Here is a 23450-nt window from a genome sequence, read left to right as displayed (position 1 = left end):
GCAATTTAAATCACGTGGAAGGGACTGACATGGGACTCTCAGCGAGAGGCAGCACAATGTCAATTAGGCTGATTAATAAACCAGTTGACAGCCATTATCCCTGAGCCCACTGCAATTAACTGGCGGCTTCAGGATTAAATGGAGTCTGCATGGGTCTCCCTGTGCCCTCGGAAGGCCACCCATTCTGTAAGGATTTCAAATAATCCCCACTGAGGATGGGACAGGGTCCTCATACTCTAAGCACCCTGTGCCTGATCAAGGAATCCAGCATCAAACAAGCGGAGAGAGACTGTAAACAGTTTCATGAAATGCTCATGACATTATCACGGCGTCTAAGCATATAAAGAGCTCTTACTCCACCTTGCCTCAGATCACCCGAAGCATGACGAGGGCATCGCTGGTTAGGCAGCATTTATTGCCCATCCCTCATTACTCAGAGGTAGTTAAGAGTCAACCATATTGCCATGGGTCTGTAGTCACATGTAGGCCAGTAGGCCAGACCATGTAAAGATGGCAGTTTCCTTCCCTGAAGGGCATTAGTGAACCAATTGTATTTTTTTTCCCCAGCAATCGATTCAGCGTCATCAGAAAACTCTTCATTCCAGATATTTGCTAAATTCAAATTCCACCATCCTCCAAGGCAGGATTTGAACCCAGGTCCACAGAACATTTTCTGGACAGTGATAATACTACTAGGCCATTGCCTTCTCTTGCTTTTGTAACCTATTGCCTTAATATCAGCCCCAATGTTTAGATAATTAAGGAAGATAATATCTGTGTTTACTAGTCCGCTGTAATATACATCTGTTATGTTCTTCAATACCGTGATGTCCATGCTAAGTTTTTGTGCTACAAAGGATAACACATTACCAGATCAGATGAAACATTCTGCTGGAGGCAAACTCACCTCAGTGCTTCCACTAAAGCTCATCAACTAATAATAAATAGGAACCCAGGAGGAGGCAAACTTGAGCATTTCCCTTTCAGTTGGATCATGGCTGATCTGTATCTTAACTCCATTTATCTGTTTTGGGTCTGTAACCTAATAGGAAATCTGCCAATCTGTTTTGAAATTTACAATTTGCTGAAAGTCCTCAAAGTCAAAGCTTTTAAGCAAATGATATTAACATTTTTGAGAAGATCATTACTATTAGGTTGGGTACACTCTTAATTATCAATGCTGGCTAGACAAAGGTTTCATCAGTTGACCTCTAACTGCCCCACTCCCATTGGCCACCTGACAGGTGACTTCATCTCTCCAGCCAATTGGGAACTTGAATGTTTGAATCTTGACAACCAATCAGAGTGCCCCTTTTTCCATTGCCAGGACTTTGTTGAATAGTAAGCCAAATGTATTCAAAGAAAATGGGGGAGGGTGTGAATCACACATTTTTTTTTGAGACCATGATGATTTTTCTCCTAACTACTATTCTCGGTAGAGTCCTGAAAATTCACCTTGAATTCCTGGAAATGCCAGTCCAGTCAACTATGTCAGCAACACATAGCTACACAGTTTAAACATAGTTTTCTGCAAGTATTGAGGTACTATTGATGTCAGCCATGAAAAAGGAGAAAGGTTGATATGCTAACTATTTCTTTCCTACTCTGAAAAGTGTTTTCCTATTCAAAAATAACATAGACATATGACTTCATATATCATTTCCAAAACTACACATCTGGATGTACCTTTCAGCTTGTTGATTTTGGCAATGTATTAAGGAACAACACAGACCAAATTTCAGAAAATATGCAGTTAGAAAGCCTTTTGCAGTTACTGTTATGCCTCAATTTCTTTGATGAGATGAAATACTTCCCAACCTTTTTCTTGAATGGCCTGGCTCTGATTTTAAGGTTCCTCATATTAGATTCCCCTACTAGGGGAAATATCTCTAAACATCATAAATGATTTTCAAAATGCAAAACAAAAATCATAATCAAGTCCTTCCTTAACCTTCCATATTCTGGGGAACAATAAACCTAGCTCTGATCTCCATAATAATGAAATGTTTCATGAAGTTAGTCACGTCTCTCACCAGCCCAGTCCATCACCCAAGCCAACTTCCCATCCACTGACTCTATCTATACCACCAGCTGCCTCAGGAAAGCAACCAACATAATCAAAGACCCTTTCCAATTTGATTATGCTCTCTTCCACCCTTCTCCGTTGGCCAGAAGATATAAAACTTTGAGTACACGTAAGATTAGATTCAAGAACACTCTCTTTCCTGCTGTTAGCAAACATTAAAATGGACCTCTCAATTATTAAATCTGATCTCTTTGTCTCTCTTTGCAGCTTCTCTGCAGTTGTTACACTGTATTCTGCATTCTGGTCTTCTACTCTAATGTACTACGTATGGTACACTTTGCCTGTACATCACGCAAAACAACACTTTCCACTGTATCTTGTTACATATGACAACAATAAATCAATCAATCACACCCAGTTCATGGAATCTTTCTTCATAATTTAATTCATGGAGGTTTGGAAACATTATTGTGAATCTCAGATTCACTCTTTCCAAAGACAATGTGTCCTTTCTAAAGCGTGGTGCCCAAAACAGCACAGAGTGCTGCAGGTGTTGATTCTTCTCTTAGTACAGTGCCTGAGGCAAATAAAAAGAGAACATTTGTATTTCTATAACATCTTTCACAACCTCAAAATTTCCATCACTTTACAATTGAAGTATATTTCAAGTATAATAACTATTGTAGAAAACACAACAGTCAACTTGCATGCAACAAGGACTACACAAACATCAATGAGATCATGATGCAGACCATTTTTTCAGTGATGTAGAGGCAAAGAGTCATAGAGATGTACAGCAACCTTCGGTCTAACCTATCCATGCCAAACAAATATCCTAAATTAATCCAATCCCATATACCAGCACTTGGCCCAAATCCCTCTAAATCCTTCCTATTCTATACCCATCCAAATGCCTTTTAAATGTTGCAATTGTACCAGCCTCCACCACTTGCTTTGGCAACTTATTCCATACATGCACCATCCTCTGCATGAAAAAGTTGACCCTTAGGCCCTTTTTAAATCTTTCCCTTCTCACCTTAAACCAATGCCCTGTAATTTTGAACTCCCCCACCCCATGGAAAAGACCTTGGCTATTCACCCTATCCATGCTCCTCATGATTATATAAACCTCTATAAAGTCACCCTTTAGCCTTCAATGCTCCAAGGAAAACAGCCCCAGCCTGTTCAGCCTCTCCCTATAGCTCAGATCCTCCAACCCTGGCAACATCATTGTCAATCTTTTCTGAACCCTTTCAAGTTTCACAACATCCTTCCGATAGGATGGAGACCAAAAACACACAATATTCCAAAAGTGGCCTCACCATAACCTCCCAACTCTGTACTCAATACTCTGACCAATAAAGGAAAGCATTCCAAATGCCTTCTTCACTATTCTATCTACCTGCGACTCCACTTTCAAGGAGCTATGAACCCGCACTCCAAGGTCTCTTTGTTCAGCAACATTCCCCAGCACATCACCATTAAGTGTATCGGTCCAGCGCTGATTTGCCTTTTCAAAATGCAGCACATCACATTTATCTTAATTAAATTCCACTGCCACTCCTCAGCCCATTGGCCAATCTGATCAAGATCCCGTTGTACTCTGAGGTAACTTTTTTCGCTGTCCACTACATCTCCAATTTTGGTGTCATCTGCAAACGTACTAACTATGTTCACATCCAAATCATTTATATAAATGACAAAAAGCAGTGGACGCAGCACCAATCCTTGTGGCACACCACTGGTCACAGGCCTCCAGTCTGAAAAGCAACCTTCCACCACCACCCTCTGTCTTCTATCTTTGAGCCAGTTCTGTATCCAAATGGCTAGATTCTCTTTATTCCATGTGACTTAACAGTGCTAACCAGTCATCAATGAGGAACCATGTCAACGCCTGACTGAAGTCCATATAGATCACATCCACCACTCTGCCCTCATCAATCTTCTCTGTTACTTCATCAAATAACTCAAATCAAGTCAGTGAGACATGATTTCCCACGGTCAAAGCCACATTGACTATCCCTAATCATACCTTGCCTGTCCAAATATATGTAAATCCTATCCATCAGGATTCCCTCCAACAATTTGCCCACCACCGATGCCAGGCTCAACCTGGCTTTTACCTACCGCCTTTCTTAAATAGTTAGCCAACCTCTCTTTTTCTGGCACCCCACCTGTGGCTATTGATGATACAAGTATCTCAGCAAGGGGATATCAAAGCAAAATACTGTGGATCTTGGAGATCTGAAATATAAACTGTGCTGGAAAAACTCAGCAAGTCTGGAAACTGTACCATAACTATATCTGGCCCTGGAGTACCCAATGACAACATTATCAGGCAGAATCACACTAGCTTTACTGATGGGCAAGGACTTTTTAAAAATAACAAACCTATATCCTTATAATATGGTTTTGGAGCTAGTTCCTGTTTGCTACATTTGTCCTTTAACAAATTTATCATTTGTCTGCATTATTGTTTGTTTAACTTTATTTTCATCATAAGTTTTGAGATTTGCCTACTGAAAATCCCTTTCTATGTGCTTTTGAAATATTGCAGATTTGCAAAACTGTCCTTAAATTAAGCAATGATTCACATTTTATGAAGGATGCTTAGGACTTGGAAAGAGTGCAAAAGATATTCACTAGAATGGTGTGAGGGTTGTAGGACTTCAGTTATGTGGAGGGACAGGAGAAGCTGGGATTGTTCTCCTTGGAAAAAAGACGGTTAAGGGAGATTTAATGGAAGAGCACTAAACTTATGAAGCATTTTGATAAAGTGAATAGGAAGAAATTGTTTCCACTGAAAGGACGGTCAGTAACCAGAGGACACAGATTTAAAGTGATTGACAAGAGCATTAAATAGAATGAGGAGAATTGTTTTTACACAGTAAATTGTTGAAATCTGGAATACAGTACCAAACAACTTAAAAGCAGGTCCTTTGCTCATTTCCCCATATCTTGAGATCCTGTCTTTTTATCTCCAGTTTCTCATAGGTGCTTCTTCCTTTCAACTTCAATGACTAACAAACAGTCTGACCAGGGAAAATAATATCAGATGCTTTCCTCTTGCCTTTTTGGTGCATGTTGAAAGGAAATGCAAGTCCTATTTCCAGAAGCAATTGCTGTTCCTTGAGATTTTTGCTCTTCCAGCATCATCACTAAAAATGGCTCTGATTCCTGTGCATGGGACCCATACCTGCCCTGAGGTCACTTCAAAGGGCAGTGCCAGCCATTTGTCAAATGATCCTGCTAGTTGGGAATGTGCTGTCTGAAAAGGCAGGGAAACAGGTTCAATAATGACTTTCAAAGGATTATTGGATACACAGTAAATGTAAGGGGAAAAAGTGCAGGTTAATGAAAAAGAGCAGAAGTAATGAAAGATATTGTATAGCTCATTTAAAATGCACAAAGGACTGAATGTCCTCTTTCTGTTTAATACCATCTAAGGTTCCATGAGGGAGTAATGTCTGAGCTGGCTCATTCTGCATTCTCTTTCTTTATTCTGGAGCCAAAGTCCTTAAAGTTATAGTAGGTATCCAAAACAAACTTTAAATGGGGAATACTTTCTGGGCAACACAGTGGTACAGTGGATAGCACAGCTGCCACACAGCGCCAACCTTGGGCAACTGTCTGTGTGGAGTTTGCATTTTCTCCCTTTGTCGGTTTCCCTCAAATTCTTCAGTTTTCTCCCACAGTCCAAAGACGTGCAGTTTGGTTTGATTGACCATGCTAAATTGCCCCCTGGTGTGCAGGGAGGTGTAGGCTAGGTGGATTAGCCATGGGAAATGCAGGACTATGGGAATATGGTGAGTCTGAGTAGGATGCTCTATGGAAGGTTGGTGCAGACTCAATGGTCCAAATGCCCTATATGCACACTGTAGGGATTCTATTGAAGACAATGTCTAATGTCATCACCCTGTACCACAGCTCAATGGAGTTCAACCTCATCCTTTCAATATTCTAATCATCTCTCAATTTGTATTAAAATTGGTTGAGAATGCAGAAACACTACTTCAGTTCTCAAACAGTTAAGAGTTTTAAAACAATGATAAATAACATAAGGACAGAACCATGTAATTTACCAGATATACAGTTAGGAATGACATTTAATTTTGTTTGGAGGCAGTGATTACCATCATTATTTCTGTGGTCGGGTTGGGTAAAAGCCATAATCTCAGGGTTACTGGGTTCTTAATGGTTGATTGATACAACAAACAGCTGGCAAAATACATGTAGGATATAATTTAAAAACATTGTCTTATTGTGTTTTTTTTGAAACCATGATGACTCAGTACAGTATTAATAGAACCAGATGTATGTTCCTCAAATTGATAGTGACATCCCTTTAGCCCATTTCCCATAAACGTTGCTGAGAAGACAATTAACAAGATGTAAGGAGATAAGAACTTCTACTATTTATAGCATTTCTTGGTTGAACAATGAAGGGTTTTGTAAAGGTAAGTGGAGAGTCAACATGGATTTATAAAAGGGAATTCAATTTGACAAATGTGAAGTTTGGGTTTGAAGATGTTACTTGCAATATTGATAAAGGAGACCCAGTGGTGTATTTGAATTTATAGAAGATTTTTCATAAGGTCACACACTGGAGATTAGTAAATAAAATTAGACTCCATATGATTAGGGCTAATATATTGGGGGGAGCGGGGTAGTTGAGAATTGTTTAATAGATACAAAGCAGAGAGAAGGGATAAATGGATCATTCTCAGAATGTCAAGTTGTTACTAATGCAATACTGCTTGGCTTAGTTCTGGGTCAACAACTTGTCAGAATCTACAAAAATGATTTAGATGTGAGGATCAATGGTATATTTCCAAATTAACTGATGACACCAAATTAGGTGGAAATGTACATTGTGGGAGGATATAAGTGGGCTTCAAGAGGACTTGGATAGACAAAGTGAATGGGCTAGAACATAGCAGATGGAACAGAAATTAATAAGTATAAACTTATTCATTTTGGTTGAAGAAATAGAAATTCAGGAAATTTCTTACAGGGGGGTGAGAGGTTGGGAAGTACAGGTGTGCAAAGAGATATTGGTGTCCTTGTTCATGAGTGACTCAAAGTTGTGCAGATGCAGCAAGCAATTTGGAAGATAAATGGTATGTACAAGGGGATTTGAGTATAGGAGTAAAGATGTCTTGCTGCAGTAGGAAAAAGCCTTTCTGATCCCTCATCTTAAGTGTTGTGTACTGTTTTAGTCACGTCATCAACTTGCTATAATCAGAATGCAAGGGAGGTTCACTAGATTAATCCATCGGATGGTGGGATTGGTTTAGGAAGGGAGATTGAGGAGACTGGAGTTGCCTAAAGTTTAGCAGAATGAGAGTTGACCTCATTGAAACATGAGAATATTTTACAGGGTGTGGCAGGGTACATAGAGATAAGATATTTCTCCTAGCCGGTGAGTCTAAAATCAGGGGACATAATTGCAGTATAAGTCCCATTTGAGACGGAGATGAGATGGAATGTCTTCACTCAGACGGTGGCAAATATTCACAGTTCTCCAAATCTGAGAGTTGTTAAAATTCAATCATTGAGCAGGTTCAAGTCACAAATTAATAGGTCTCCAGAGACTAATGACTTTAAGGAATGTGGAGGTAATGTAGGAAAGTTGGCATTGATCTAATTCAATGGTAGAGCAGGTCTGATGGGCTAAATGGCCCGCCAATGTTCCTCCTAACAACTGTAACAAATCATAATCCAAGATCAGTCTCCAAAGGTAGATGCTGGATTTAGTCTAGCCTGAGAAAGAGAAGGCTAGATTTCTCCTGAATCCTTGCTCTCATTTGAGGGCCATGCATTAACTTTGCGTTCAGAGCATACAAATGCTACTACACCCAATCTGACTAAAACTCTTTTCAGATAAATCACTTCCTTCAGGTTCCTCAACAATTGCTAACTGTCTTCAAAGTCTCTCCTGTACTCTCCAACTGCATCTGCAAATTGGGAGGACAGTTTAAATAGATAAGGATTTGTATTTCCATTAAGTGTAAGTATCTGAGGATGATATTAATATGGTGTTCAATATGAAAAAAAGGAGATGATGAGGTAGATAGAGCGACCCTGTTTAAGGGGGAGGAGAATCTTAAAATCACAGCCAGCCTCCTCAGGGGTAATGCCGGAAAGCACTTTGCATAAAGGGGAGTAGAAATCTAGAATTCTCTCCAAAATTACAGAGTTCATGGAAGTTCACCAGATTAATACCTGGGATGGTAGCATTGAGGAGTGATTGAGAAAACTGGGTCCATATTCTCTAGACTTTCAAAGAACCTTGAAACAAGGTTCAGACAGACTGTTGGAGGGATACAGGATAGCCAGGAGGGAGCTGAAGAAAGGGATTAGGAGAGCTAAGAGAGGGCATGAAAAATCTTTTGGCGGGTAGGATCAAGGATAACCCCAAGGCCTTTTATGCGTATGTGAGAAACATGAGAATGACGAGAACGAGGGTAGGTCCGATCAAGGATAGTAGTGGGAGACTGTGTATTGAGTCGGAAGAGATAGGAGAGGTCTTGAATGAGTACTTTTCTTCAGTATTTACAAATGAGAGGGACCGTATTTTCAAAGAGGAGAGTATGAACCGGACTGGTAAGCTAGAGGAGATACTTGTTAGGAAGGAAGATGTGTTGGGCATTTTGAAAAACTTGAGGATAGACAAGTCCCCCGGGCCTGACGGGATATATCATAGGATTATGTGGGAAGCAAGAGAGGAAATTGCAGAACCGTTGGCAATGATCATTTCGTCTTCACTGTCAATGGGGGTGGTGCCAGGGGACTGGACAGTGGCGAATGTTGTGCCCCTGTTCAAAAAAGGGAATAGGGATAACCCCAGGAATTACAGGCCAGTTAGTCTTACTTCGGTGGGAGGCAAAGTAATGGAAAGGGTACTGAGGGATAGGATTTATGAGTATCTGGAAAGACACTGCTTGATTAGGGACAGCCAGCACGGATTTGTGAGGGGTAGGTCTTGCCTTACAAGTCTTATTGAATTCTTTGAGGAGGTGACCAAGCATGTGGATGAGGGTAGAGCAGTGGATGTAGTGTACATGGATTTTAGTAAGGCATTTGATAAGGTTCCCCATGGTAGGCTTATGCGGAAAGTCAAGAGGCATGGGATAGTGGGAAGTTTGGCCAGTTGGATAGAGAACTGGCTAACCAGTCAAAGTCAGAGAGTGGTGGTAGATGGGTCCTCTGCTGTTTGTAATTTTTATTAATGGCTTGGAAGAGGGAGTCGAAGGGTGGGTCAGTAAATTTGCAGACGATACGAAGATTGGTGGAGTTGTGGATAGTGAGAGGGGCTGTTGTCAGCTGCAAGGGGACTTAGATATGATGCAGAGCTGGGCTGAGGAGTGGCAGATGGAGTTCAACCCTGTCAAGTGTGAGGTTGTCCATTTTGGAAGGACAAATAAGAATGCGGAAGACAGGGTTAGCGTTAGGGTCCTTAGTAAGGTGGAGGAGCAGAGGGATCTTGGGGTCTATGTTCATAGATCTTTGAAAGTTGCAACTCAGGTGGATAGAGCTTGTAAGAAGGCCTATGGTGTATTAGCCTTCATTAGCAGAGGGATTGAATTCAAGAGTCGTGAGGTGATGTTGCAGCTGTATAGGACCTTGGTAAGGTCACATTTGGAGTACTGTGTGCAGTTCTGGTCGCCTCATTTTAGGAAAGATGTGGAAGCTTTGGAGAGGCTGCAGAGGAGATTTACCAGAATGTTGCCTGGAATGGAGAATAGGTCGTACGAGGATAGGCTGAGAGTGCTAGGCCTTTTCTCATTGGAATGGTGAAGGATGAGGGGTGACTTGATAGAGGTTTATAAGATGATCAGGGGAATAGATAGAGTAGACAGTCAGAGACTTCTTCCCCGGGTACAACAGAGTGTTACAAGGGGACATAAATTTATGGTGAAGGGTGGAAGGTATAGGGGAATGTCAGGGGAAGGTTCTCTACCCAGAGAGTGGTGGGGGCATGGAATGCGCTGCCTGCGGCAGTGGCAGAGTCAGAATCATTGATGACCTTTAAGCGGCAATTGGATAAGTACATGGATAGGTGCTTAAGCTAGGCCAAATGTTTGGCACAACATCGTGGGCCGAAGGGCCTGTTCTGTGCTGTATTGTTCTATGTTTCTATGTTTCTATAAATGACTGGCGGACTAATTGAAATTCGTAAATTCTTACAAAGCATGGCAGAGTGAATGTGGATGAAATGTTTTCTCTGAATCAATCCAGTGTGTCAGTTGAAAATTTTACAAACAGATTAATAGATTTTTGTTGGTTAAGTGCATTAAGGGTTACAGGAACAAGGCAGGACGATGGAGTTAAAATGCAGATCAGCCATGAGCACAGTGGAAAGGCTTAATGGGTTGGTTGGTCTCCTTTAGTCCTTTACAGGTGGAGTGCACTTTCTACATAATTCTTACTTTGTTGACCTGAACAAAATACCGATAGAAGTCTGGGAACACAACTGAGGAGAACAGTTAAGGGGGTGAATAGCAAATGTATAATTAGATTCACAACCAGAAATATCATGTAGGAAGGTCAAATCAAAACCTTACAACTTATTTTGCAACCATTTCTAAGACACCTGCACCCACCAACCTCACCGCCCCGTGACTGAACACTTCAACTCCCCCTCCCACTCCATCAAGGATATGCAAGTCCTGAGCCACCTCCATCGCCAAACCGTCGCCGACGCGTGGAGGAGGAATGCCTCATATTCTGCCTTGGAACACTGCAACCACATGGGTTAAATGTGGATTTCAACAGCTTCCTCATTTCCCTCCCTCCACATTATACCAGTCCCAAGTCTCCAAATCGGCACCGGCCTCCAGACCCATCCATCACTGCCTTCTCCCTCACCTTTAACCACCTATTGCTTTCCCAGCTACCTCCCCCCAACTCTACCCCCTCCCATTTATCTCTCAGCCCTCACCCACAAGCCTCATTCCTGATGAAGAGCTTCTGCCCGAAATGTCAATTCTCCTGCTCCTCAATGCTGCCTGATCTGCTGTACATTTCCAGCACCACACTCTCAACACTTATTTTGCAATCATACAAATTCCATAAGTTCCATTCTCCTTATAGGTCATCACTGTGAGATGGAGAAGGGAGTTCAAAGGGAACCCTTACTATGACATATTTAGCCATCTTCCTGCACTTAGCCAATCAGGAAACCATTTATAGAGATCATTTGGAGCATAGCCAGCTACATGATCCCGAAAAGGCTTGGCTCAGTACTTGATGATTCAAATGCTGGAGAGAAAGGAATCCCATTCATTGAGAGGAGCAGCACAACCCTGGTTTAGGCACTGGAAGATGCAGTCCACCTCTGAGTTGGAGTGCAGATCCATCCGTAACAAACATAGGTGGAAATGAAAGGTTATAACAATGTGGGGGGAGCTGGGCAACCTAATACAGTCAGTACAGTGGCGCAGTGGTTAGCACTACTGCCTCACAGCGCCAGGGACCCAGGTTCGATTCCAGCCTTAGGTGACTGTCTGTGTGGCATTTGCACATTCTCCTGTGTGTGCATGGGTTTCCTTCGGGTGGTCTGGTTTCCTCCCACAGTCCAAAGATGTGCAGGTTAGGTGAATTGCCCATAGTGTTCAGTAATGTGCAGGATAGGTGAATTAGTCAGGGGTAAATGTAGGTTAGGAGAATGGGTCTGGGTGTGTTACTCTTCAGAGGATCAGTGTAGATTTGTTGGGCCAAAAGGCCTGTTTCCACACTATAGGGATTCTAAAAAAACTATTTTCTTCAGAAAGGAAAAGACTAAGGGGTAACTGAAAAGAGATCACAAAGGTTACAAAAATAGTAAATAGAAAGTATGTTTCCCAAAACATGGGGGCCAGAAGTACAAGATAGTCAATACAAATCTAATAAAGAATTCAGGAGAAACTGACTGGAGCTAAGAAAATACAAGGCAGTTATGAATCTCTTTAGACCCATTCAACACAAGAACCCTTCAGTGTAAGAATCCACCAACTACAGTCAATGTGAGCTGTAGTATTCATGCTCCAGTCCAGCAGCCCACAATTATAATGAACAAAATTCCAAATCAAACCTCTGACCTATACTGTTCAGAGTTTAAGCAATCAGATCTGATTACATACCGAGATACACAATATCAATCATCAATATTAGTATGCCACTCATTGTACAATTGGCTCATAAAACATTACCAGGTGTATCTAGATCTGATAGTTTCACTGGACCTGTATATAAATGTTCAGCCTACAACACTTAGCTTTTCTCTTTTTCTATTGAGGTATAATTAAAAAAACACAAATTCTGGAAAGTGTATGGACGATAAAGATTTGATTTTAAATATTAGCACATCAGCCAAATCATACCTGACAGTTCATTTATCTTCATTTGTTAGAAACCTGTATATTTTGGTAATTAGCTTTTGCAGGCACTAGGTATAAAAGGGGTATCACTTCACTGCTGGAGTTATGCAACACATCAACAATCTGACCAAACGTAACACATCCAGTGCTTTGTGTTATATTATTAGGTCCACCGACATCCATGCAGAATGCAGGGTTGCCAACTCTGTTTGGGTATGTCTCATGCTGTCCGACAACTCCACCTCTCCCAATCCTGTGAATGGCTGCCTCACATTTCTTCCCTCATGATCGCCCTCCTCCCTAAAACAATTGTTTAAGTGATCAAAGAAAATTAAATCTAGATGATTTATTTTAATGGATCAATGATGTTTCTTTTGTGTTTGCTATGAGCCGACTGTAATCTGTCATTCCTAGTCAACTCTGGAGAGGTCAACTACCCAGTACACCTGACTTCAGACACTGATGCAGTATAAATAGTTTACCTCCACAAATCTTCCCATTGTCGCTTTCACAGAGCCAGTCTTGGCACTCACATCGAGAGCCATAGTATTTTCCTGGTTCACTGTCAAGGCAGATGCATACACCACAGTCGCACTGTCCTCTGCCACTGCAGATCAAACCATCATGAGATTTACAACGTTTCACTGATGACTCCAATGACAACTCGCAAGTACCAGACTGCCTTTAAATTGCAAGAGGAAATAGAAACATAATTTTAGAACAAATTAACTCATGAAAATACTTCATAATACTTGAATTTCATCACAACAATCCAAATAATCAATAAGTTAAACAAAAAAAGCCACATCTTCCACATTACGGACAGTATCATTCTATCAACTAAAACACAAAGAGACCAAGGGGTACAGATGCATAGTTTCTTGAAAGTGGAGTCACAGATAGACAGGGTAGTGAAGAAGGCATTTGGCATGCTTGTCTTCATTGGTCATGACATTGAAAATAAAAGTTGGGATATCATGTTGTGGCTGTACAGGACATTAATGAGGCTACTTTTGGAATACTGTGTACAATTCTGGTTGCCCTTCTTTCAGACAGATCTTGTTAAACTTAGGACGATGCAGAAAAGATTTACAAGGATGTTGCGAGGATTGGAGGGTTTGAGTTATAGGGAGACGCTGAATAGGCTGAGTTTTTTTTCTGGAGCATCAGAGGCTGAGGGGTGACCTTATGGAGGTTTATAAAATCATGAGGTGCATGGATAGGATAAATAGACAAAATCTTTTTCCTTGGGTGGAAGAGTCCAAACCTAAAGGGCATAGTTTAAGGTGAGAGGGTTAAGATTTAAAAAAAGGACCTGTAGGGTAACTTTTCATGTAGAGGCTGGTGCGTGGATGGAATAAGCTGCCAGAGGAAGTGGGGAGGCGGGTGTATAGTTACAACAATTCAAAGGTATTTGGTTAGGTGTATGAATAGGAAGTGTCTAGAGAGACATGGGCCAAATGCTGACAAATGGGACTAGGTCATATTGGGATATCTAGGCAGTGCAGATGAATTGGACTGAAGGGTCTGTTTCCATGCTGTATGACTCTATCACTCTGCAATTACGAAATCATGAAAAGTATGCTATTTATGAAGATGTATTTTTTGCAATAAAGAACTTATGAAACAATTCATTTGTGGTAAATGTGAATGCAGGGAAATTATTGGATTTATATTCAAAATATTAGATGTAGTGAAATTGTATGTGTGGATTTGTAAACTTACATATTTCCTCTTTAAGCTTAGATCTTTCATAGTAATTAATAGACCACAGAGTAATAAATCAATTAGTAGTACATTTTAAAACAATAACATTTGTTTTAAAATGTCAGATTCATTAAAAGCACCATGTATTAATTGTTGCCAAAATATTTATCCTCAGCTTTACAGGCTGTAAGTAAATTGAATATTTTAGAACTGAGATTGATGGATTTGTTTCTTAATTGTATAAAGCTATATGGACCTATGGTGGGTAAGTGGAGTTACTATACAAATCCAATATTAAATGGAGGAGCAGGTTTGATGGGTAGAATAGTTTACTGTATTCTTATTTCAGTAATATAGGAATATTATCCTGAGCTGCTTATTATTTCCCAACTAAATTGTCGAGCAAATGACTATATTATATGTATAACCACACATCTTGACAGGTTGTGGAGCCTGCAACAGCATTTTGCTGTTCTCTCCCTGAGTAGAGAAACACTTTATCTGTGTTTAGAGGTCTTCCAGTAACTGGCTTTCATTCCACACTTGTCAAAAGAGGAAATGTTGTGGTAATTTCTTTTTTCACCCTGAACTTCTAAGAGTAATGCAGAAAACTGAAAGTGACATTGACTCACTCCAGAACCATAAAGGTCTGACCTTCTGACATGACCGACAGTGACCACAATGCTAAAAGTACTCAACTGGCTGTTAAGTGTTTTGGGACATTTGGACGTGCAACAGAAATAAAAAATATTTCCACTTTTTTCTGTTCACCTTGCTGAACCAGTACTGTGGGATCGTTTCTTGCAATAGCTCAAAACCTGGGACTTGTAGGTTAACACGCTGATACTGCAATGCATTTGTATTTGTCTCCTTTCCCCTTGCAACAGGCAGATTATGATTTAGTAAACATGAGCATGAACATTTTTGATTATTGTCATCAACAGTATTAACCACATTAGCCAGAACAATCCTTAGGTAGCATGCTTTGAATTTCTTCACAGAGAATTGTTATGATCTGCAATGCATTATCTGAAAAGGTTTTAAATTTAGGATTAGATTCATTTGAATATTCAAAAGGCAATTAGACATACTTGAACAATAATATGCACAGTTATGGGGGAGGTTGAGATGTGGAACTGAATTGGATAACTTTTAAAAGCTTTCACAAGTCAAATGAATTTTCTATGTTGCAAGATTCTATTCAATAATTCAACATAATAATTAACATTTTTATTAACTACTCATACCTTTCACTGCATAAATGCCTAACACAGCTTGCCTTTATACAACACCGTTAACATAGTAATGCATCTCAAAGAGCTTCAACAAAGTATTACCAAACATTGAGCCATATAAGGATATATCAGGACTGGTGACCAAAGGTTTGATCGAAGAGTCAAGTTTTAAAAAGGGTCTTCTCATTTAGGAGAGGTACAGAGATTTTTAGGGAGAGAATTCTGGAGCATCTGTCCCGGATAATTGACAGCACATCTTCAACTGTGAAGGAAAGGAACTGGGGTGTCTGTAATTGACCAGTTCGATGAGGGGGGAGCAGATTCCAGAGATAAGGGAAAACAGGATGTGGTGTGATGTCTATAGTAAACAGTTAAAATTAAGAATTTGCTCTACTAGGAGCCAGTATGGTGCATGAGCACAGGGGTGATAGGTGAATGAAACTTAGACAAGTTCGAATGCAGCAAAGAACTTAAAAGATTGGAAGTCAACCAGGAAACTGTCTTGAAATACTTTAGTTTCAAGGTAAGATAGACATGGTGAGAGTTTCAGGAGCAAATGTACTGGAATGGGAGTGAGGAGGGTGATATTATGGAGGTGAAAGTAGGTAATCTGAATGATGAGTGGACAGTGGATTGGAACCTCAGTCAGGATCAAGTAGGAATCCAAGGTTTTGAACAGTCTGGTTCAACCTCAGACAGTGGTCAGCAGAGGCATGGAGTTGGTAGCTATGAGCAACGTTTGTGTTGGGTTCCAAAGACGATAACTTCACAATAATTAATTAAAGGACCAGAATGATATAATTTACTTCCATTGATCAACAGTCAAGTTAGACAGTGAATTTCTGAAGTCGTGTAGATGGTACACACTGCTGCTACTGAACATCAGTGATGGAGGGAGTTGTTGCTTGTGGATCAAACAGGCTGCTTTGTCCTGGGTGGTGTCAAGCTTCTTGAGTGTTGTTGGAGCTGCACCCCACCTGGGCAAGTGGGGAGTATTCCATCACACTCCTGACCTGTTCCTTGTAGATGGTGAACAGGCTATGGGGAGTTGGGAGGTGAGTTACTCCCTGTGGTATTCCTAGCCTCTGGTACAATTCTTGGACAAGGTCAGTATATGAGAAATGCTCTCTGAAAATCCCTGTTGTAGAGTTCTCCTGCCCTCCTTTCATCCTCTGAACAGATCAACTTCTCTCTGCAGCCTGTGCTTCCTTTCTCAGTTAGCTTACAGACTCAGAGACACTGTTAATGTAGCCTCGTTATTGTTGACACATTTAGCATGAGCGGGTCACAAAATTCTCTGCCTTCCTTGTCTGAATGCACATATAACCATAAGACCTGGAAACACAATCCACAGTTATCCCATGAAGTCAAACACATCTGCAAGTTGGATGGCTGGCCCTTCAGGTAGCACCAATAGACAGTCCCTCTTGCAGCTGAATGCATGTCTGGCTGAGAATGATTAGCATAGTCACACACTGAAACTGTATGATCCAGATTTCAAGAACAAGTCAACTGGCTGACTGACTGATATCCCCAGCAGAGTTTGATAGGTGCACTTCTAAATAAGGACTCACAGCATTGGATAAGCATTATGGCATGTAATGTTAGAGACGTCATCACATTTATCACACAGATTTTAGTATATGTGCCATACTTTAGTATTGCAGACAATCAAGGACACAATCAATGACAGCTAGCCAGTTAGCTGTCCAAGAGGATTTATTAAAAGTTGAGTGTTACTTTATATTTAGCATAGCTAAACTTTGAACGCATTATTCTGATTTTTATAGCAATGAGGTGAAAATCAATTACTTTTAGGATAAATATTGTCCCTGCTTGAAATTATTTTAATAATATTATGTTGGTATTATGTGAGTGAAATTCATCTTGGAATTTGTGAAAAGTACAGCCTGACACATACCCCACCTCTCTATATGATCGTGTTGAGATATGAGAAGGGAAATCTCTGATTAAGCTTTCAATCGGGATACTTTTTCTTCATACATAAGCTAGTCACATCGGCCTCATTGAAAACCTAATGTCTGAAAGAACAGTTTCCACCAGAGTGCTGATGCTGGTACTATAACCATTCCAAAGCAAGAATATTATCATCCTTCTGACTGCTTCGATGGAATCACGTGTCCATCTCAGGTGGCTGATGGTACCTTGACTCATTGCCTTATCCAAAAGATAGCACCTCCGACTGTGCATTTTTTCTGTACTGCATTGAAGGTTCAACATGGATATTTGTGCTCAAGTCTCTGATCCCATGACCTTCTAACCAAGTGATGACAAAGATATGCATAATAAATGCCAGGAGAAAGTGAGGACTGCAGATGCTGGAGGTCAGAGCTGAAAAATGTGTTGCTGGAAAAGCACAGCAGGTCAGGCAGCATCCAATGAGCAGGAGAATCGACGTTTCGGGCATAAGCCCTGAAGATTCCTGAAGGATTCCTAAGGATTCCTGAAGAAGGGCTTATGCCCGAAACATCGATTCTCCTGCTCCTTTGATGCTGCCTGACCTGCTGCGCTTTTCCATAATAAATGCCAGCCTTGGCAACAGCACCCAGATACCGAAAGTTAAACACTGGAGAAGACTCATTAGTGAAGGTCATCTAGTTGACTTTCTATTACTGGGGTGTAATTAATTTACTTATTTTACAATGCAATGGTCTATTTTATCGCTAGTAATAAATTATCACACAGTAAATTATGCTGCCATTGCATATTAATGTCGGACGTGTTTTGCTGTCTTCATACGTTATGTTTTCTCTCTTTGATTTGATTTATTTGCTGTGAATGCATCAAAAGTCACATGAAGGATTTATTCACTCTAATCGTTAACATTTTGAATAAACAGGGGAACTTTTATACTCTGACCAGTAATAACATCAAGTAGCCTTAACCATTAAAAAATTCTGCATCACGTAAGTATTTTCATATTTTTTTAAAAACTGATTACTTAATTCCAAATGGTATTCAGAATCTTGAAACTTCTAAAACATGTGAACAGAAATTATAGTCTTTGCTTTAAATACATATTGGGTAACTTATTCCAAAATTGAAGGTTAAGCAAGAATTCTAACTATCAAGTGGCTGATTGCTATGGCAATAAGATGCCCTGGGTCTAGTAAAGTTTCTTGTCTCTATGAACTATCTATAACAATGGATAACCAATCGAGAAGATAGCTTCGATACTTGTTTGATAGCATATACATTTTCTTTAAGACAGTTTCATCTTCTCTTTGCTGAACTACAATTAGTTTGTCAAAATTCACCCTGGTTTACATCAGATTTAAATTGGAAATAGCCAATCTGGATGGCACACAAGCAGGTATCTTAAGGATTATATTCCTTCATAATTATGGTTACTAGTATTAATTCACAATTGTCTTTAAGAAAGTTGGACTAGCATCGTTTTTATTTTTGCAGGCAAGTATATACTTTTTTTTGTAATTCTGTTACATGGAGAGTTGACATTACACAGCAGCTGATTTTTCCCCCTCATTGTTGCAATCCTATCAAACAATAGTTAAGCAGATCACCATAACAACAGATTACAAAACACTCCAGGACTGCTGTACTCACCCTGTAGACTGCAAGAAGCTTTGAGACACAAACACAGTGTTGAGCAAAACCATATAATTTACCAGAACGTCTGCGTGCATGTTTAAACTGAAGGTGACAAAATTAAACTTATAATGCCTGCTGGCTTCTCGGATATTCTATATTAGAGACAGGCGACAAAGCTGAAGCTGACTTCAGACAAGTCAAGTCTGCCTTAAATCTTTATTGGCTTATTGCTCTACACATGCAAGTGTAGATGATTAGTGTTGGCCGTGTGGAAGTGAGCATAGCGGAATGTCAGAACCAAATTCCAGAGATGTAGGGAAGGTAATTAGAAACATTTGTCCAGCCAGATGGTTCGTAGCTTACAGTCAGCAACTGCAGAATTTGTTAAAACTCTGGAAAAAAAGTCTCCCTTTTGTTTACAACTTGTCTATGGAAAATGTTGGTATTTTCAGCTCCTGTATTAATCTTTGAAAATATAAAGCACTATTATTGTTATGTTGCAACCATGGCCTGATGCCCACTTTTGAGAAGACCTGCTTGAAATTCCCCACCCCTCCATCCTAACCCTACACACAAAATAACCATCTGCAAAACTAAATATAGATAAAAATCACACATCACCAGGTTATAGTCCTACAGGTGTATTTGGGAGTACTAGCTTCTGGAGCGCTGCTCCTTCCTCAGGTGGTTGTGGAGTATTAGATCATAAGACCCCAGTCCAACACTGGCGTCTCCAAATCAAAAACAAATAAGAATCTTCAGAATCCCGAAGGCCCATCACCATTTTTTAAAATCCGGAAAATATACTTTATTTATAAATTTATCTCTACATACATAAATGGTCACTAAAGCAGTTTGATTCTGTTCAGTAGCATATGGAGAAACAAACATTGGAGTTTGACTCTTTCCAACAACATTCCCAAAGGCATTTCTTACTTGTACAAGACCATATTTACATATATGAGGGGTGGGGTGTGGGTGTCAATACCTGAACAGACCACCATTTACTGCTGGCAGAAAGACCTTAAAGTATGGTCATTCCCCACTGCGCCTTGGCAGCAGCTGCCCTAACCTTTCATAGTCCCTCAGCATGTAGTCCTGAACCTTGGAATGTGCTAGACTGCAACACTCAGTCAAGGTCAGCTCCTTTACAAGACAATTGCATCCCTTAAATGTGTTTAGACTATTCCCCACGGTCACTGTCTGCGGTGACAAGTTCCACATTCTTACCATTCTGCATACAGTTTCTCTTGAAATGCCTAATGGATTTGTTAACAGGCAACTTGACAAATTGATACAACAACTCAGAAAATCGGGTTGGTTGGTGATTGTTTATTTCACATGCATGCAGGAAGAGCCAGTCTTATCACTATGAAGTGTAAATAACTCTGATGTGTTACAAACACTTCTAAACATTACAACATGCATATTATAATTCCAATACTTCCCTGCCCAGGTTTTAATCTGTTGTTTATCTACAGCATTTTGTTAATTCACTCATGGGATGTGGAGGTTCCTGAATAGGTCAGCATTTGTTGCCTGTCCCAGTTGCCCTTGAGAAGGTGATGGTAAGCTGCCTTCTCGAATTACTGTTGTCTATTTGGCACAGGTACAATGCAATTAGGCATTGTGAACCTTGATCTCCTGGTCAAGAGTTACACATGCTACCACTGCACCACAAGAGCTCATAGACTATATTTGTATTGCCTTGAAGAGAGAGGACTAAGAGGTAATCCAATTTAGATGTTTGTAACAATAAAAAAGATTTGATGAGGTAGATAATGTTCTTGTCTGATGGAGGTAGTCCAAAAGGAGAAACAGAATCTTAAAATTAGACTGAAATCATTCAGGAGAAGGAAACACTTCTTCATGTCAAGAGGATTAGAAACTTGGAGCCACCTCCCCCAAAATAACTGATGTTGATATATTTTTGTTGAGCAAAAGGATGAGGGATTTTAGAACCAAGATGGATAAATGAAGTTAAGATTCAAATCACAAATGATCACATTGAACAGGTTTGAAGGGCTGAATGATCTTCACCTGTCAGGCTTTATGTCCAGGAACCAAACAGAAAGCACTTTCTTTGTCACTTGTGACCTTACATGATCTCAGTGTTGCCCGATGCCTTTCAATTACTGTTGTCTAATTGCAAGAATTCACCAGTGAACCAAACTTCATGTCACCCTCCGGTCACCATCAAGGTCTTCTCCACAGTGGGATAGAATACAAGACTGCACTTCCTCCCCAGCCATGATGGCACCCCATCAAACTGCTCTTACCACCATCCTCCCACACCATATGCTGTAAAACACCAAAAAATTCAGAAGTACCTCCCCATTGTTGTCTTGGATTCAATTTCAAATGCGGGTAAGGAGAGGTAGGATGTGACTCATAGATGGTGAAATCCAGCCTCAGTAACATCATTTGAATTTTGTGCTGAAGTCAAACAGACCCCATTTGGTTATTCAAGGGGCCCTAACCTGTCATACATTTATGTGAATGTCATACATTTAGGTGAATGTTCTTGAAGGAAGATAAGGTCTGTTTAAGTGTCGTGATCTGAAGTTATTTTCAATTGCTCACTCTTCAAACTTGTAAAAAAATAAGGCTTGAGCTGTCATTGAGATACAAAAACACCATTGTCAGCAGGACTGTGATGACTGACAGGCAATCCGGTGAGTGCGTTAGAAGTTGAATGATCACCTAATTCATGGCTGCAGAGAGTTCTTTGTTGAAATTTCCCAAAAGCTGTAAGTGTGTCATTTTGAACATTTGACTAAGTTTCAAAAGCAAAGTTTGATTGACTGATTAAAGAGAGACCATTAAAAGATTAAGTACTTTGGATATGGCGAAACAAAAATGATTTTTTTCAACAGATTAACCACTTGAAGATCTTTAAAATGGGTCTCATTAACAGATTTTTCATGAGTGTATGGGTGAGACCTGTAAAGGAGCTTCTTTTCACATCCACCTTGCTCCTGAGTTCTGATGATCCTGTATACAAAACACATGGTGCAAGTAATGCATTTAAGAGCTTTGGCAAATGACAACTTCAGGACGCTTACGTTACATTGGCACCACCGAGAGTGGAACTGAGTTGCACTGAGTTGGATGGTCATCCATGATCATGTTGATTGGCGGGCTAGGCTTAAAGGGCTGAATAGCCTACTCCTGCTTTGATTTTTTTTTGTTTCTATGGAAGGCAGAGCCACAACACAACCACAGAGTGGTCCAACAGGGAAGAAGGCTTTTGATCCACTGTGCTTGTGGTGTACCTTTGAAAGTGCTATCTAATTAATTCTACTCCACTTGATCTTTTCCCAAAGCCCTGCCAAAATTTCAACCCCAAGTTATTTCCCCAAATTCCTGGTTTGAAAATGTTTTTAGAATCTGATTTAGGGAGTTTAAGGTATATCTTGATAGACACATGAACAGGAAGCTATCAGAAACCATGCATGAACAATTAGTTGCAGGTTTAAATAAGAAATTAGGAAACGGCTCTGGCTTGGTGGGCTGGAGAGCCTGTTTCTGTGCTGTATTGAATTAAATTAATGATTGGATTGGTGTAAAACAGAAAAGGCTAATGGGTGAAGTCCTTCCAATTTGAAGAAAGTTTTGATAAGGCTGATTTAGAAATAATGTTCTGAGTTGTGAGGAAGTCCAAATCCAAAGGCCATCAATATCGTAATTTGAAGAGATTGAATCGGTTAAAAGTTAAATTTTCAGTCATATTTTAAATGCAAATGTACCGAGAGAGAGAGAGAGAGAGAGACCAGGAGTGCAAAAGCTGCAGTATTGACAAGTTAGAGTCTGCTTTAGATCAAAAAGAACAGACAATGCTTGTTCAAAACATCCCAGAATCACAGAAGCCAGTCTCCACTAAACTCATTTAACTCCATATCATATCAAGGAATGATTGGAAGAAATTGCACTGCAAAGCATACGGACCCTCGGAACATTATGGAGAGCATAAGTAGGAGCAGGAATAAGTATTTCAGCCCCGCAGTCCCACTCCGCCATTTGATATGATCATGGCTAATCACATCATGGCTTCAACTCCACTTTCTTGTCTGCTCTCCATAACCCGTCATTCCATTATTTAATTAAACAATCATTTAATTAATGAAATAATTAGATAACTGTCTATCTCCACCTGAAATTTGCTTAGTGTCCCAGCATCAACCAGACATAATGAATTCCATAGATTCACAACCTTTTGAGAGAAGTAATTCCACTTCACCTATATTTTAAATCTGCTACCTCTTAGTCTAAAACTATCAGCTTTCATTCTACATTTCCCCACAAGAGGAAGCATCCTCTATCCATCAACTTTGTCAATCCCTTTAATATCCTATAAATCTCAATTAGCTCTCATCTCATTCCTTTAAAATCAAGAGAATATCGGCCTAAATTGCTCTCTCTTTATTCATAGGACAAAACCCCCCTCCTATCTCTGGAATCAAGCAATTGAATGTCCTCTGAACTGCCGCCAATGCCACGTCACCCCTCCTCAAGTAAGAGGACCAAAACTTGCTGGGGAAAAAAATA

The 23450-nt window shown here is 40.1% G+C and overlaps 2 protein-coding genes across 2 annotated transcripts in view; one reads left to right on the top strand and one right to left on the bottom strand.

Moving 5' to 3' along the window:
• Positions 1 to 19144, bottom strand: part of itgbl1 (integrin, beta-like 1) — a 220568-nt gene extending 201424 nt beyond the window's left edge. The window contains exons 1-2 of the mRNA XM_072578065.1: positions 18918 to 19144; positions 12870 to 13069 (exon numbers count right to left, since the gene is read on the bottom strand). Of these exons, the coding sequence (XP_072434166.1) occupies positions 12870 to 13069; positions 18918 to 18997 (280 nt within the window). The 5' untranslated portion in view covers positions 18998 to 19144. The remainder of the gene's footprint in view (positions 1 to 12869; positions 13070 to 18917) is intronic.
• The window catches only part of nalcn (sodium leak channel, non-selective), a 358024-nt gene that overhangs the window by 37247 nt on the left and 297327 nt on the right, over positions 1 to 23450 (top strand). The window lies entirely within an intron of this gene.

This window comes from Chiloscyllium punctatum, chromosome 9 (assembly GCF_047496795.1).
Source record: "Chiloscyllium punctatum isolate Juve2018m chromosome 9, sChiPun1.3, whole genome shotgun sequence".
NCBI classification, from domain to species: domain Eukaryota; kingdom Metazoa; phylum Chordata; class Chondrichthyes; order Orectolobiformes; family Hemiscylliidae; genus Chiloscyllium; species Chiloscyllium punctatum.
This window is presented reverse-complemented; position numbering and strand designations above follow the sequence as displayed.